An 18429-nucleotide genomic window follows, 5' to 3' on the forward strand; every position below is an offset into this window, starting at 1 on the left:
TTTTTGTAAACATTGTCGGTCAAATTCCTTCACTAACTTGACTGAAATTGATTCTGTGATCCCCTTTTAGCCACACTAGTTTCTCATTAACGCGCATGTGCACTGCAAAATTAAGGTGGGGCAAAAAAAACTTGAATGTTTCTGACGGGGAAAAGGAGTGGGGCAGCTTGAAGTAGACTCAAACTAGTCTGAATCGCGTTTATTTCATGGCTGCATGTTCAACCAACCGAGTTATCGCGTTGTTTCCTTGCTAATTTAACGTTTTCCCGCAGAAGTGTCGAGACTGCAGTAATAAGTTATTTAAAAAAGCCGTGTTTTGTTTTTCATCATATGAAGTGACTTTTCCAAGTTATGTTGACAGGGGACACGCCGACTGCAGTGCTGTCTGGTTTTATTGAGCTACTTTTGGACTGCTGAAGTTTCAGGTCACCTGAGGCAGATTTCACTTCCTCATCGGGACTTGATGCGTTTTGCGCTTCGACATCAGCTGTCGGTTATTTATTTGGTGAATGGGGATTTGCTTGCTGTCGCTCAGATGAAAAGAGACCTCGGGCTGTAGCCGAATCACCTGTTAGTGCCTCCAAACTTCTCGCTTTTTTGCCTGCAAACAGGTAAGAGTTTGATTTTGAAATAGAGTCGTAGCCTTGTAGATACAGTGGAGCTGTTGTGTTTGGATATACCTTTTTAAAATAGAGCTAACCCGTCAACTTGTACACTGCATGTACACAGACTGACATCTCTGAATTTATTTTAAAAAATAGCATTGAGTACATCATAATTAAACGTTTATCTAAACTTCCTTTTACGCCATGAGTGCAGCTCAGAGTGCTTTACGGTAACACCATAATGGAATTTGTGATTTCATGACAGACGCAGCCTTATTAACATCCTTCAAATTTCTGCCACTTCCTCTGACTTTTGGGGGTGCAGCATCTGCACTAGAGGACGACAGATATGGCTTTTTTTCAGGTCCTATACGGATATTGATTATTGGTAAATAATGAGACCAATAACCAATATTTGGAATCGATATTCATTCTTTAAAAACAAAATAACATTTTTATGTCAAAATTTAGAATTAGGAAAATAACAAACTACACAACACAACTTTGTTTAAATGCCTTTAGCAAATGTTAAATCAAAACTGAAACTTTCAACATCATATAAGTTTCCAGCAACTTTTTTTTTATAATGTCAAGAGAAAATTGAACCAAACAAATGAAGTTTTATAAAAGATAAAGCTCCTCCCATGCTGACGCTCTTTGCGTGTAATCAGGACCGCCTTCCCTGCTGTTGATTAATTGTAATACCCCCATAATGCACTTGGATCTCGCTTAAGTGTAGATAGTAATGAGGGCAGGACATTAGGTAAGACAGAGTGGTAAGTGAAAACTGACCAGAGGGAGAGACACAGCTGCAGTGGAGCCAAAGTAGCACACTTTTTAAATTAACTAATGAATGCTATAGTTGATCATTAAAATAAAACACTGATACAGATAATCTGCAAAATGCCAAGTATTGGCCCCGGTAATTGGCCAGGCCAATAATCTGTCGACCCCTAAACTGTAGCTCACCAAGTTGCTGTCACAACATGGTAGATAGTGTAATTTGTAGAGATAATTTTATTTGCTGACTCAAGCTGGTGCATTAAACCTTTTTCAATACCTCTGATCATTGACAGTGTTTTGAAACTTCTACTAATTTAGTAAAAGTGGCCTTGCAGGAAGGTGCAATATTCAGAGGGATTTGAGTAAAGCTACTGTTTTTTCTCATTTAGTTGTCCTCAGGAAATAGTTCATCAGAAATTTGGAAAAGGTACTAATGCACCAAAAGCAAGTGCCAAACAGGAAAAAAAGTTCAGTGGATACAGTTTTTTTCCAGAGAGTTGACCTAAGGAGCTCATGATTTTGGGGTGATGCCCCTCTGGCTGTGAGAACAAACTTCTGAAATCGATCTGGTGCTGGTGTAGAGTTCCTTCCATAGAGGATTCGTCTTTTAGAGTGTGACAAAACTGTGAAAAAAGATGAAGCTGGTGAAAGAAGCTCATGAAACCACAGCAAAGCATACTCTGCTAGCCTGTAATGTGTCATGCATGGCTGCAACAGCAGAGCAGCATTGCACTGCATGCTGTGCATAGGGCCTCAGCACGGAAGCGTCAGTCCACTGCTCACACATGGCAGCTTTGCCTTACATGGTATTTTTTGACGTGTTTACTTTGTAAAATCTTCATTACCCAAAGTGTTACAAGTGTCAGCACATTCATTGGGATGTTTGAACTTTGGATCGGTGTAAAATGCAAAGTTTACTGTAATGCCTGGATGCCAAATTAAAGGGGGTTTTCCCTTGACTGACAATAATTGATTTCTCTCTTCCTATTCCTCTGAAGACGGTCTTGTTTCTCAGCATTGAGTTTGTATTTGTTTATGATAAACAGGATGCAATTTTACTGTCATTTGCTCTCATGCCTTGCATGACTGAGCCTCACAGGCAAAACTGACCGTCATTAAAGTGATACAATGACGGCTTGTGCTTCAGGGCCTACCACTGGACTCGTACTTCCTGTCTTATATCCTGCAGACAGTTGCTTGACTGAGCACTGCTGCTCAACCGGAGTCCAGCTGTTGTCCCAGAGGCAGAGGTGATTTCCTCCTCTGAGGTTCCTCAAGAACATCTGCAGGCTGTCAGACCCAGCTGGGTGAACTGTTGGCATGCACCCTTTCTCTTTCTTGTACATTTCCCACCACTCAGTGTGTTGGTTTATATTTGTGCCAGATAAAAGCTGAGGGAATATGGAAAGAAATGATTGTTTTCTTCTCTCTGCACTTGGCCCTGCCACCCTGCTGCTTTAATGGTGATGATAACAGGGCAGCAGCATCAAAGGAGTCATAGAGCATCCTGAGACAGGAGGATCGGGATGAGGGGCAGATACTCAGATTCCCTGCTGCACAGACGAGCACACGGTCACGATGCTCAGTGTAACATTCTTACTACAGGATATCCAGTGGCAGAAGTATTCATATCATATAGTTAAGTAAAAGAACCAATTCATTAATGCACAAATACAGTCTTTAATTCAGCACAGAAGTACTATCAGCAAAATATACTTAAAAGTATCAAAAGCAAAAATACTCATTACATAAATAAATGCCCCTTGTGACACTATATTATTAAATATTATATTATTATATGGTTTATACTGAAGTATCAATGTGTACACAGCATTTCACTTGGAACTGATCGATGTGGAGCTACTTTGGACTGCTTTATATTCTGCTAGGTAGTTTCATCCAGTGGTCCCCAGCCTAGGGGTCAGGCCCCTTCAAAAGGTCACAAGAAAACGGGATGAATGAAGGGGAATTAGGAAGAAAAAAACACGTTCTGATGCACACATTTGTATTAATATTTTAGACTTTATGCCTCATTAATACTTAACAATTCAACCTTACTTCAATAAAGCCATATTAGATGTTTAGAGGGACACTTATATACATCTTAAATGTGACAAGGGGTGCCAAGTAGACTCTGCTTCTTTGTAAGGGGACATGAGAAAAAAGTAATTGAAGCCACTGATTTAATTTTAAGTTTTATTACATGTTTTTGATAAAATTGAAAAAAAGTGGCCAGCATTTGATATGTATTCATTTCTTCCCACCTCTTTTCGGACATGAAATACTTATGTTGTTTACTGCATATGCTCAGTGGACATTCTGGTGTTGTTTTTCTTGCTTATATTTTATTTTTATTCTTTATTGGGCATTTTCAAAATAGAACTCTTACAAAAAAAATCTTTTAAGTAGTAGTTCATACTTTTTTACCTGAACTTATTTTAACGAGGTAAATGTTTATTTTACAGTGTAAGGGCCATAGAATAATGACACCATCTATGTTTAAACTGAATCCCTATCAGCCTGTCTGTCACTATGCAGTCCTGTAAGCCGCTGGGAGTAACTTCCCAGAAAAATGAAGGCTTGATTTACGGCACAAGGGAAGTGCATTAACTGTGGTTTTTGTTGTTCTCCTATATCTATCAGTAGCTAAATAGTATAACATGGAAATACAAGCACATTAAGTACAAGTACCTCAAATTTGTACATAAGTACAGTACATGAGTAAATATACTTTTTGCTTTATACAACTGATGATATTTATTTGAAAACTGCCCCTTTATTCGTTAACACAACATTTCAAAGACCTGCACATGATGCTGTTTTTTACTTAAAAATTAACTATCCACAACCATCTTCACTTCAGTGTGTCACAGCAGCTTTGGCAACACCTTGCATGATCAGCGTTTTCACTTCAGCGGATAGACGAGGGAGGGGCAGATTTAAACACGACCAAAGAAGATATTTCTACATTCCTGTCCTGTCTTGCTTTGAGCGTTCAGGCTGCCACTGATTTGTACAGTTTAGACTACGGCTGATTTGCACAAGACAAGTGTTGATCAACCGGTTTGGTTTGGACAATAGGATTGTTGTGAATGCAAAGAATAAAACAAATTATGTTAAAATAGCCACATTAGCCTTATCTGATGAGATATGACACCTCTGTTTATTAGTTGCTTGTCAAATTTGGGCCAAGTTTGTCATCTTTGTGCTCCTTCGTGACTCCATTCACGTTCAGTCTGTCACTAAGTTTGTTGGTTTCCTGTTTCTTTGAGCAGCTTACTATATGTTATGCATCACTTCTCCTGCAGCAGACAGTCTGATGTAGTAATTCACTGATTGCAGTCGCTGTTGTTAAGTATTTATGAGGTTAATTTTTGTCAATTTTTAAAAGAGAATTCACATGACAGCAACAGAGCGGCAGACAAAAGTTGATTGTACTGGCTGAATAAAATGTGAAGTAAACTTCATATGTTCAGACCTGCAGGACTGAAGCATTGCCGCTTCCAAAGCTACTCACTGGACAGACTGACGATGATGGACTTCTCAATGAGACAGGGGGTCAGTAGAAGCCCAGGGGTCAGTAGCAACTTGACGGACTCACAATGACAGCCTTGTTCGCTTCCTGAAAAGAGCAAGCTGTGGTTCCGTGTAGAGCTCTCTGGAAATGGCAATGTGACACCATGACAGACTGAGTTCTGTCCCATCCAGTCAGCTGCTAGTGGCCTGCTGCTGAGATGCATTCACTGTCCCCAAAAGAGAGGAATTTGAAAGTGCTGTTGTGTGTCGGCCTTGGCCCCACTGATCCATTCTTCACTCGATGAGATCACTTTGCTCCTTCGCCAAGGACTCTGCCCGGACAGATTCTGTTGCAATTGTTGGAGCGTCATAAGAATGATTTCCTGCTTCAGGTTATAATGCATACTGAGATTACAGTCAGAGGAGTTGATTTCTGACCCACATTAGATGAGTTTTTCGCCACGCTAGTGGCATGACTCTAGGAATGGCATTCTCAGTCGGTGCACCACTTTGGTCCAGCCTAAAAAAAATCTCAACCAATATTGGATGAAATGGCACGACGTATTGTATGAACATTAACAGTCCCCAGAGAATGTGTCTACTGACTTTGGTAATACCCTCACTTTACCTTTATCACTACGAGTAGATGGACGCATGTGAGTCAGAGTGAAATGTCTTCTGTTGGATGGATTACCATGCAGTTTGTTGCAGACATTCATGGTTTTTGTTTCAGTAATCTCCACACTTTTATCAAAGGTGGAAGAAGTGTTACAATGAAAAAAAAACTGAATTAAAGCACAAAACTCCTCATTATTCAGATAAAATGGGCTCTGTTGTTGTTACATTATCATATACACTATTTTACCATTGATGATTATTTTTAGTAACAATATGTCAGAACATATATATACATGTGTATATATTTTGCAGTTTTAGGTACAGTTCTTGCCAAGTTGCTCATTGTGTTTTTTCCCATGCACTTTGAAGAGAAATCAAATACTTTAAATACTTTAAAAACTGATAGTGATCCAAGTGTTAAAGGGTTAAAAACTATTCAAATATAACAATTTTAGATAGGAAGATCACTTTTGGTCAGAACTGGTCATGACTTATAGGTATTTTAAATCTGAGATGGTTTCTTTTCCTTCATAATGAATAGTAGGACTGCAAGGCCGTGGACCTTTACTGTTCTTTTCCTGTTACGACCTTCTGCACAGTGTGAAATGTCAGAGTGTAACATAGACAAGATGGGCTGGGATGAGCAGATGCAAAATGGGGGTGTCCTTGCTGGGTTGATGGGCGTGGGAAATGAGTCAAGATGGACAGCTGTGGACAGGACTCCATAGGGGACGACATCAACCACATCCTCATCATACGAAGTGATGACAGTCCGCTGTGGGACACTCAGAGTTTATAGTCTCACATTTGATGTTTGTGAGGCTTATTCATTCAAATGTGTGAAATATAAGATATGCCAGATCATGTTTTCAGTGGAAGAAACATGGTTTTAAAAGGAAGAGCTGGGAAAGTGATATCAGCATGTTCATGTTAACTCCACCCTAATATTGTAGTTTTCTAAATCTGGGCTCTCTTACAGGAAGTAGGCTTGCATAGTAATGGATATGTTGGAGGATGTGACCTCATGTGAAGTGTCAGATCTATCAGAGCCAGGATTTTCCCTGAGCTCTGACCATTAAGTCTCACCACGTCTACATGCTGGGAACTGATACAGGAAGAGAGGAAGTGGGATTTTGGGGGGAGGATTGAGAGTGGGGATGTTGAGCATGACTTAATCCATAGGTCATCATTTTGTTATAACGCCTCTGCTCTGATTTGTTGTGCATGTATCATGGAAACGCTGCCCCAGGGTGACTCAGGCCTAAGGTTAGAGTTGCAGTGGCTGCTTTATTGACGTAAAGAAACACTGGGCTGGATGAGTCCCTCGGGCCTGGTCAGATCTCACCACAAGTTTGCATTCCAGCGTTGAAGAGAGCTATCTTGATTCCTACCAGGCCCAGTCATTTATGCTTGAACCAGTGTGTGTCCATTTTTGGTCAAAATGAACCATGCTACCATATAGTATACAAAGTAGATCAAGTTTTCTGCCTTTCATTCATCAGGTAGAATATTATTCCAAAGTAAACATTTAGTATATTTCTGAGTTAATATCCTTCACACTCTGAGGCCTGGTCTTTATGTACATACTGTTATCCTGCGTCATGGAAACATTCTGCCTCAGTTGTGAAAGTGTGATTTAAAAAAAGAAGACTTGTTAGTTCTGCTTTCTGCATCAGTGAGTTATTTTTACCGACACTGCCTGATCCGATGCTACTCTGGTGCATTTTAATAGTAGCTGAAGAGTTTCCTGTGAATTAACATGCACCCCTGCAGAGAAGAAGTCACAAATGCACTGTCTTCCTGAATATCTTTGAAGCAGGGGCATTTCTCTGACTAAATTCTGTTTCTTTTCTTAGGTACTGTAGGAGTGTGTGTTTACCAGCTCTAATGGTAGCAGCTAGAACACGTCACTTTTGAGAGGACTGAACCACCTCACCATGACAGAGGTCCAGGTAAGATCCAGTTATTGGCCCTAAGCCCCGTGGACACAGCGGCAAGCTTTGAAGCACATTTGACATAGTGGTCAAACTATGGAGTGATACCATTAGATAACGCCATGTGGCCAAAAAGACTTTTTCCCATAGACTTAAATTATAAAAAAGAGATATCTGTACCCCATTTGGGGGCTAAATAGGATGTAGCCAGCTTGGCTGGTGAAATCTTTTGTGTATTGCTCAACGTGCTCAACAATGTGGAAAATCGAGGTAACTTTATACCCAGAAGTCGAACTTTTGCTGCTTCATGCAGAGATCTATAATAACAACTAGATACCAGATGCCAAGATGGCGCCAATTTAGTCTAATGTAATTGCTCATATGCCAAAACAGTTTCTAGCCTCTGGGTTTACTTTTACGGTATATGGCCCACTGAATATGGGCAGAAGTATTCCCCCTGCTGGATTCTGCATTAGGGTTTATGATAACATTAGTACTTAAGCTTGATACACATTTAGTAAATTTTCACCTGCCAACATCAAAAGAAAAAAAAATCTGGAGTATGTACCGGCATAGTTCATTTGTTTTCCAAATGCGAAAATGATTAAATCAGCAAACAAAGAGCTGCCCGTAGGTTTCTGCTCAGCTCAATGACTTTACATTGTGATGATTTCATGGTTTTGAAAAAAAGTTTTTCTTGGTTTCAGGAAAGTTAAACAAATATTGAACCTGTATAGATGAAAAATGCATAATCACTGTTTTCCCATAAAAAATGTGTGTGTGTCCCTTTGCAACAATCTTGTTCCCTCTCTAAATTCAGAGTTTTTTTGTGGGTCTGTGAATGCAGCGCAGGCGGAGCTCTCCATGAGCTCTTTCTTTCCTCAGCAGCAGTGTGTGACACGTATAGTGGATACTTATCCGTCAATCTGTTCAGAGTTGATCAGAGCAGATCGATGGATGAAAAGAGCAGCTACTTTGAGTGAATGCAAAATTTTGCAAAAGTTTCATTTTGAATGCGCCTGACATTCTGCTGCTCCGTCTGTGCCTAGAGTACACTATGAGCTCCAGGGGTGTGGTACAGCTTGAAAAAAGAAAAAAATTTCTTTGTGGTGGTAGATGTTTTAATTATGGTGGGCTGCCACAAGTAAATGAATATGTGTGAAACTCAGTTAACAGAAAGACTCATAATTGACCTTGTTTGCTGTTTAAGGTGTGTTTTTTGGGCTGTGGGGGTTTTCTTTTTTGCAATACCACATATAAGCACTGGGAAATATTGGAAGCAAGACTAAAGGGTGTTCCTGGGGGGCCTGGGAAGATCCATGCAAATCTACACTCAGGAGGTTGAAGTTTTTCGGCTTCATGCACCACAAAGGAACTTTCACAGGAATGAACGAGGCCCCTCAACGTTGTGTCCATTTTCTCTATATACATGATGGGCCCTCCCCAAAACTTTAGATCAGTTAATTTCAGAGGTCATGTGGCTGCCTACCATACTTTTTTTTTTTTTACATTAAAGCAACAGTAAATAAAATGTTATTTTAATTTTTAAAAAAGTGGCAGTTTAGAAAAGTAATATTTTGGTTCAAAATAAAGGTGGTTTATCATTGCTTATATATAGGGTGGACATGATATTTGCTGGCCCCTGGAGAGTGTGCCCCTATTTAACCCCGTAGGGGTGGCCCTGAGACAGGCCTCCAGAGTACCAACAGTGGTGCATGTCAGAACTCAGATACACAGCAAGACATGTCTGATGAGTAATTTATGAGACATTTGTTTGCTAATTAGTGATTTGCCTATGTTCCCATAGACTCCGTGGCCGCAGGGCACAGAGTGTGTGGCCAGGTACAACTTCAAAGGCACATCAGAGCAGGACCTGCCCTTCAACAAAGGAGATGTGTTGACTATTATTATCGTCACAAAGGTAATGTGTAACGGCCTTATTTATATTCCTGTAAATGTGGAGTTTTGTGCTTGAGTTTTCATGCAATCTGTGATTCTGATAGTCATTCATGTGCGTGGATGTGAAAAAACAAACAGAATGACTTTATAGTCCCTTTGTCTACTCCACATTATTCATTTTTACTTGTTCTGACATTTTTTGTCTCAGGATCCAAATTGGTACAAAGCTAAAAATTCTGCAGGACGCGAGGGAACAATTCCAGCCAACTATGTTCAGAAGAGAGAGGGTGTGAGACAAGGAGGCAAGCTGAGTTTAATGCCGTGAGTACACACACATTATTGTGTCTTATTTGATGCCTGATGCAATGTGTCATCTTTGAAGCAAACAGGATAAGGTTGTAGTATCTGTTGTCTGTATCTCAAAAGTTGCCACACCAGCTTTGTGTGGCGTCTGCAGCGACAGCTAAAATAGCTTGACTTTGCCCTCTTTCTATGGCAGTGTGGTTCCTGAAGGCGGATGGGCTATTTGTCGTGGCAGTGACGCTGTAGTTATGTGAATGGAGACCACAGTTGGGTCGGGCTGTGTTGTAATTGCAGTGCACTCGTGTCTGTTTCCAGCACAGCGTTGCTTGAACTCTGCATAGTTTCCTGTTGTTTCCTCTCTATCTCAGACTGAAGAAATCTCAAAAATCTCCCTTTTATCCACATGACGGCTGTCAGTGTGCATGTATGAGTATGAATGGTTTATTTTTAGAGCCCTTGATCACAAAATTGTGTCTGAGTGACTTCATGAAGATAAGCAAACCTACATTAACCACTGATAAAAAACAAAACAAAACAAAACAAAACAAAAACAAAAAACACGCAAAGAAAGTTAATATGAAACACAATATGACAAAATATCACCATTAGGAAGACAAAATGGCCATGCTTGAGCCACTGTCAGCTGAATTTACTCACCATTTGTGTTTGTATGTTTTTAGACAAATTGTGTCTTAGTTACATGGGGAACAGTGTGGCTGAGCATCCATTCTCTTGTTAAGCACTTTGGTGCAAAACCAGTTTTGCTTTTTAAAGTGATATATAATGGAATAAACTTGAAATAAACTTGATTCCTCTCACCAAAAGGGTACTTGTGAATTCTAAACCTTAGTCGTATTCATAATTGTGTTAATCCAACACCAAAAATGACCATTAAAAAACACTGAACAATTTGGGACAAAAAAGGGAAAAAGTGCATTTGAAAATATCTTTTAGATAAATGTCAAAATGTTGATCATCAAGCAAATTGTTCTCCACATGTTTACAAAGTTTTGTTGTTAAAGATTAAAGTAGAGTCACCTTTTTTGTTATGGCTGTCCTGCAAAATTGGTCAAACATCACTTACGCCTCTCTGGTTCTCCCCCTTTGCACTGATCTCATCACATTTAAAAATGTAGTTCTCATTATTGTAAATATCTCCAGTCATGAATGAGTGAGTAGAATGGTAAAGGAGATGCAGGGACCTCTGAGTGGAGGCGGCATTATGTATGAAATGTTAAATTCCTGTAATATAGAAAACTGCTTCAACAGTCTTCTTATTCCAACTCAGAGGGAATAAAAAATAAGCTGTGTGATATTTAAATGTAACTTTCTCATGGAGCCAGATGCAAATGCATTTACCGTACACTCTGTGACCCTCTCGGTAATAGAACTTGTCACAGTGGATATGCAAATGACTGTAATCTATACCTCTGATATCTCCAGAACAACAGCTGTTTAATTTGCATTTAGGGCCAAATTAAGGTTAATAATAAAATAATGAAGTGTGTTAAAACAAGGAAAGATGAACATCTCTCAAAGACTAATGGAAGATAATCAGCAGAACAGGCCCAGAATGGATCCCTGCAGTTCACTGCTTTTACACACTGACGTTCGTCTGATTTATAGCTCTTAAAACAGTTTGAGACATCCCTTCCAATGACATATGACAACAAAAGATATACTTTGTAAAAATAATTAAAACTCAATGCTTATTTAGTAGTTTGTAGTTTCTATTGCTGTTGATTTGGTATTGCACTTGAGTAACTTACAGAGTGGTGCTTCTAATATTTAATCTAAAAAAATAAGAAAAAAATAGGGTGACCAAAATATAAGAAACACCTCTCAGTATTAGTATGAAGCGGTCAAATTCAACAGCACTGTAAGTGTAGCAGCCAAAATGACCATAAAACTGAACTCACACCGCTTTAAAACTGTTTAAACAAAAAGCAAACATGATGAGCTTCATGAAGGGAGGATTTATTGCAGGCCTGTTGTATTAGACCGCATTCGTTTTACATTTGTGTGCCTAATAAACTAAAAGCTGGTTTCTAAAATGTATACATTTACATAATTTTTAGGATTGTTGTGCTACATTTTTAAGTGTTACACAGTTAGTGTTGGTGACAGAGTTGTAAATCTCTTTTTTTGTGTGCATTGATGTCAACCTCTGTTTCTTCTGTTTTCAGATGGTTTCACGGGAAGATAACGCGGGAACAGGCAGAGCGGTTGCTCAACCCTCCGGAGACTGGCCTGTTCTTGGTGCGAGAGAGCACCAACTTCCCCGGTGACTACACCCTGTGTGTGAGCTGTGATGGCAAGGTGGAGCACTACCGCATCATCTACCACAACGGCAAGCTCACGATCGATGAAGAGGGGTACTTTGAAAACCTCATGCAGCTGGTTGAGGTGAGACATTAGAATTAGGTTCTCGTATATAAATAAAACAATGTAAATGCTCTATATAGAGCTTTGGTTTACTGTATCTGTCTTGTATTTTCCTGTTTGAGAGCCCCTGCATCTCTGTGCTAGACCACATACAGTTCCTGGAACAAATAATGAACAGGAAGTGTCAAAGAGGAAGCGTGAACAGTGTGCCGAGGTGCAGAGTCCCAACCTCAAAAAGACATCAAAACTTTTACTCTCAATATGAGTCCTTCCCCTGTATAGCTGGCTTATTTTGAGTGTATTATTTATTCGGCAGAGTAAAAGAAAGGAGCATGGATAATTTTAGTGTGACCTATTTAAGGGAAAACCTTTTTAGTTGCCCATTATATCCTTTGCTGATTTAGTTGTAGAGCCCTCTGTTGGTCATTCTGAAGCACTGCTCGCTGAGTTTTATTGCTTCTGAACTGTGGTCTTTTCTATCATACAGTATGCATTTATATAAAACTCTTTTGGTGTTCAGAAAGGTGGCTCATATATATGCCTTAATATCCCATGAAATAATGTCAACACAAAATTTGTGCTGGCATTCATAATGAAACATAAAATATATATAATAAAATATTAAAACTCCCTCATTCCCACTGCCATAAGCATCTCAAATAAATAGTAATGATCTGCACATCTACATGTACACTTTGCACGCAGTAGTATATTGTAATTTTTATTCTGTCTAAATGATTTGTATTAGGTGTGTGTTTTAGGAACACATGCTGTATGTTTATTGTGTGAGTTTGTTTTGTGCTGAATGTCGTATGTCGAGTCACGTCTGAGATGATTTTCTGTAACGACAGGCAATAATGTTACCTGAATCGGAATCAAGGACAAACAGTTAAAATGTGCACACTGACAAAACAGGAGAAAATCGCAAGAAAAGCACATGAATTAAATAAAAGTGAGATCCTTTAAGAGGTATATGACAAAGAGTAAGTCTTCTGATTCATATAGGTACGGACTTGTTTGAAAAAGCAATCTGTTTCTTATATACAATCAGAAAATATATGTTTTTCCTTCAGAACAAACCTGTTCAGTTGGAGAATACCTGACAAATCATTTGATCAATGATGTACTGAAGGTGGACCTGGTGTTTTTGGTTTTCTAGTAAAATTGTTCTTGAGTTGAGTTCTTGTTCAATGAGCAACCTTTGGGGTTCAGTGCTGGTGTTTCCACTTTATTTTCATTTATTTTTTTGGTTTAATATTTGTATTTTCTTGTTTTGTTTGCAGCACTACACCAAAGATGCAGACGGCCTATGCACCAGACTAATAAAGCCAAAGCTGGAGGAGGGGACGGTGGCCGCTCAGGATGAGTTTTCCAGGAGTGAGTCTCAGTTTGTCAGTCCTTTACAATTTACTCAACTGCACCATTGTAGACTGTTTTGTTTATGAGAAGAGTGTTAGGTTTCAGCTGCATGTTGTTTCCTCCTTAAACCGTCAACAGGTGGCTGGTCGATGAACAGAAAAGACCTCAAACTGCAGCAGGTGATTGGAAAAGGAGAGTTTGGAGGCAAGTAGCTTTAAATATCCACATAGTACATAGTACATATAATCTACAAGTAATCTATTTTGATTTTATTGTTTACATGTGGCTGAGATGAGATATGCAACGTGTTAACGGGGAGAAAAGATGGAGCATGGCTGGTTTTACTATAGCACATTGTGTAAACAAGTATGGATGAAAGTTTAGCATGAACTAACCTTTTTGACTATAGAGGGGTTTTTTAAAAATCTTTTACAGCGGTTTTGAAAAAATAAAACCTTAACCATGCAAACTTTAAATTTCAACATTAAATTTCAGGTCAACAACTTCTATCAAAAAAACATATTCCCTCGTGATCTTTATGTTTTAAGTGAATTGTTTTGTTGTTTGTTATTTAAATCATTGTTCATTTTTATTGTTTATGATCATTCCAGATGTTATGGTGGGAGACTACCGAGGGACCAAAGTAGCTGTGAAATGCATAAAAAATGATGCTACAGCGCAGGCCTTTATTGCAGAGGCTTCTGTCATGACGTGAGGATATTAACATAGTTTAAGTGTTTTGGATATTTTTTGTTTGTTTTAAGAAACATGAATACACAAGAAACATATAGACAACATAATATGAATGCCTGAACGCTCCTCTTTATCCTCAGGCAACTACGGCACGATAACCTGGTGCAGCTGCTTGGAGTGATTGTAGAGGAGAACGGGAGTCTGTTTATAGTTACTGAGTACATGGCCAAGGTAGGTGGCAGCCTGTCTGTCTCATAGTTTGACAACATCCAGAGAAATGTTGTAGCGATGTCTCATGTTTGTTTCTTTGTTTTCAGGGCTGTTTGGTCGACTACTTACGGTCCAGAGGCCGGACGGTACTCGGTGGAGATGCTCTCCTTAATTTTGCACTGTGCGTATTTCTGCAGTTATATCTAAAATAATACTTCATCCACGGTAGACCGAGGAAGTTTTGATCCCTAGTGACGCTGTGGAGCGATGTTTTGATGAGCTGCTGCCTGAACTGCATGCAGCTAGCTGATACTTTGTCCATTATTATTTTCTTTAATATTTTCAGATCTTAAAATATTTATTGATTGTACCAATACGATTAATTCAGCTTGTACATTTAACATTTTTAGAAAACTAAGTGGAAACATCAGTTGCTACTTTTGGTTCAATAATAATAATAATAATAATAATAATAATAATAATAATAATAATAATAATAATTATTATGTGTATTTGCACTTAACAAAACCAGTGTTGCAAAGTGCTTCACACATAAAAACACAACAATAAAACACACAGTTAATGTTTGACTAACCAGGCAAGCATAAAAAAAAGGAATAAACTTGTAAGAGTGATGGATGATTAAAAACTGTAAATAAAAGCAATGAAAACAATAGATGAATTGAAGTTAAAATGGAACAGTGCAATAATTAAGAGCGATTTCAAGAGTAAGATGCATTTTAACTCACTAGCTCAGAATAAAAATAAACCGAAAAAAGTAAAGAAGAAATTATAGGAAAGCATTTTGATAAAGTGATCAAAAGTGATTTAAAAGCAGATACTGATGGAGCAGGTCAGAGTTCCTCAAGCAGGTCGTTTTACAGCAGAGGAGTCGTGACACGAAACGCTTGGTCTCTTTTATTCTTTAATTGTGAGGTGGGAACAGTCAGAAGGTTCCTGCCTGCATATCAAATTACAAGATTATCCTAAGTACAGCTGTATGACAGCTCTTGGTTTGATGGATAAAATGAAGCAATGCATCATTACAAGACGAGAAAATGCAAAAAAAAAAGAAAAGAACCAGCTTTGCAGAAATTTCATGAAGTTGTAGATGCATTCTGCCTGTTTGTCAGGTATAACAGGTAAAGAAACAGAATTTTAACTAAATCCTATTTGCATGACACCTCTTCAGTGTGCACTTTAACACTGTACATGTTTTATGGCATCATCAGAAACTTTGTTCTGCAAGTTTCTGATCTCAGGATTGAGAGTTTAAAGGTGAATATTCTTCAGGTTTTGAACTTTCTTTTCTCTGACTTTTACAGAGATGTCTGTGAAGCCATGGCGTACCTGGAAGCCAATAACTTTGTGCACCGAGACTTAGCAGCCCGCAATGTTCTTGTGTCAGAAGACAACATAGCCAAAGTCAGTGACTTTGGACTGACCAAGGAGGCATCTTCCACTCAGGACACTGCTAAGCTGCCTGTGAAGTGGACAGCCCCAGAGGCCCTCAGAGAAAAGGTACACTGCTGTTTACAAGGACTGTAGCATGTCGAGGAGAGTGCTTTGCCATGTGTAACTCCCACTGATTGAAGTAAACTCTTACATGTATCATTTTCTCTCAATCAATAGAATTTTTCCACCAAATCTGACGTCTGGAGCTACGGTATTTTGCTTTGGGAGATTTACTCTTTTGGCCGAGTGCCTTACCCGAGAATTGTAAGTATTACTATCTTTCTGGAAAGACACATAGGTGTAGATTTCAGGACATGTAAATTTGTGCCCCCGCAATAAAAACATGCAGAGCAGAGGGCTTTTACTTTGACAGAATTAAAGACATCTACTGATGCAGAAAAATCACAATTTAGTGCACAGAAACCCCCGAGTTTCACAAGAGTCCCAAGAGAGGCATTCAGAAAATATTGAGAAGCAGTTAGGGCTTTGATTTAAGAGGGAGATTAAACAGCAATGCTTTTACAGTAAAGACTCTGAGGCTAGTCTTTCCTATCACATTAATGCGTGTGCATTTTTAATAGATCATGCTAAAGGGTACAGATTTGGTGTGGTATTTTGAGTTTTAAACGATTTAAAATATCTATAAAGTTTGTTTTGAGGTAATGTACATACCTGAAATTAAGAAACAGGTTGAATTAGAGACTATAAAAACATTTGTCTTTCGAAAATTGAAAAATTTCAAAACTGGATTAAGAAGAAGCATTGTATGTACTGTTGTTTCCAATGTACTGACCACATTTTTGATCAGTCTCATCACTTGTCTAAAGTCATCCTTTGCATAATGCAGAGTAACATTAGTTTTTCAAAAATAAATTGTGTTTCCTCTCAACACTTTTTACCAACAACTTTTTTCAATCTGTAGCCATTAAAAGACGTTGTGCCTCGGGTGGAGAAGGGATACAAAATGGACTGTCCTGATGGCTGTCCTGAAGTGGTGTACAACATCATGAAACAGTGCTGGAACCTGGATCCTGCTGCTCGACCAAGCTTTCAAATGTTGAAGGAGTGGCTACAACATATCAGCCAAGGGATGAAAAAACACTGAGACATGTGACATAACAGAGACAGTGACTTTTCTCTTCCTTCATTTTGACCACTTGGACCATAACTTAGAAGGAAAAAAAAAAAAGATTTCAGAGGGTTGTTTGATTTTACAAAGTTCACAACAAAGTTTGCTTTCTCACATTGTCCTGGAACCGCTAATTAAAACTGTCAACGTTTATTCGATCCCTCCCCTCAGGTTGGTGAAACTTCAGTAACTCTTTTTACTGGCTCAGTCGTTCTTTCTGCGCTCGGTTATCAAGAGTGAATGATTAACTGTCATATCGATGAGTCTTTCTTTAGAACACAGTGCTGCCTCAGAGCCACAGTGCCTTGACCTATTTTAAAAAATATATAATTTACATCCATTATTTTGATATCTTGGTATTATTGGTGGCATCATTACATTTTATGAACATGTAGACCGTAATATAAATTGACTGAGTTGTATGAAACCATGGTCTCCATTCAAAGAGAAGAGACGCTTCAAAAGTAGGACTACAGACTGATAAGTCGTTACTTGCTGTATTATTTTTTTATTTTTATTTTTTTTACAGTTTCAGGTACACCTTATTGCATGTTGGATTGTTGAATTATTTTGTTAAAAAGGACTAAGTTAAAGAAACTATAATTATGCAGCTTTATTTTTTCATTGCTATATCATTTGAAATGCATTTGGATGTCTCTGTAAGTGAAAAGAGAAATCACAAGTTTGGACAAATGTCATCTTTACTACTGATATAATAACACCATTCAGCTCAGTCATGTCGGCATCATTCCCATGTACAGAATATTCCTTTTGACTTTAATAAATGTCTCATTTTGGGAAGTTTTGGATTTGACCAAATGATCAGGATTTTGTATGTAATAAGAAAAGGACAATGTTAATAGATTTACTGTGCTGCCATTTTCAACAATAAAAACATAAGACATTTTTAAAATTGTTTTGCAATAGTAACTTTTATAGCATACTTTTTTAATCAATTGTCTCAGCTCAAGTATTTGCTATTAAATGCAAAAACAGTTGACTGTAATTTAAACTCGTATATAAAAGGGTATTGTAATATTACTGAAAAAACTGTATTTACAATTGGTACCAGAACAATTTGGAGATATTTATACTTAACTAGTATATTTTTAGTATAGTATATTATTTTTTTGCTACTTTCTGCCTCTTAATGGACTAATGGATGTTTTTTGCACGATGAAATCACTGTTAAAGTAATAGATAATTACAGCCAACACACACACATATATATATATGTATATATATATTGCAATTAAAATGCCCCAAATGTTTTTCAGAAATTTTGTAAACTATAAGCATTTAGTCTAAATAAAAGCTGTAGTCACCCCATTGCTGTAGTTAAATGAACTTTCCAATTTAGGGAGGATGAGAAAGTGACTGTATAATTTTCTTTTCTTTTTTTCAAATAAATGGCAAACAATTTATTCTTATGAATATGAAACTTTGCCACAAATTAGATTATTGAGAACATTTTAAACGAAATATATATATATATATATATATATATATATATATATATATATATATATATATATATATA

The 18429-nt window shown here is 38.0% G+C and overlaps 1 protein-coding gene across 1 annotated transcript; it reads left to right on the forward strand.

Annotated features, from left to right (window-relative positions):
• The first annotated feature begins 122 nt into the window (after positions 1-122).
• On the forward strand, positions 123-17802 carry LOC121950739 (tyrosine-protein kinase CSK-like). Its single transcript, XM_042496837.2, has 13 exons — positions 123-611; positions 7379-7474; positions 9264-9377; positions 9564-9676; positions 11845-12064; positions 13327-13420; positions 13541-13606; positions 14014-14113; positions 14236-14326; positions 14413-14486; positions 15631-15826; positions 15938-16024; positions 16683-17802. The coding sequence occupies exons 2-13, from the start codon at positions 7460-7462 to the stop codon at positions 16863-16865; spliced, it is 1353 nt and encodes a 450-aa protein (XP_042352771.1). The 5' UTR covers positions 123-611; positions 7379-7459; the 3' UTR covers positions 16866-17802.
• The last annotated feature ends 627 nt before the right edge of the window (positions 17803-18429 follow it).

This window comes from Plectropomus leopardus, chromosome 7 (genome assembly GCF_026936395.1).
Source record: "Plectropomus leopardus strain MGB_pleo_1.0 chromosome 7, ASM2693639v1, whole genome shotgun sequence".
Lineage (NCBI taxonomy): Eukaryota > Metazoa > Chordata > Actinopteri > Perciformes > Serranidae > Plectropomus > Plectropomus leopardus.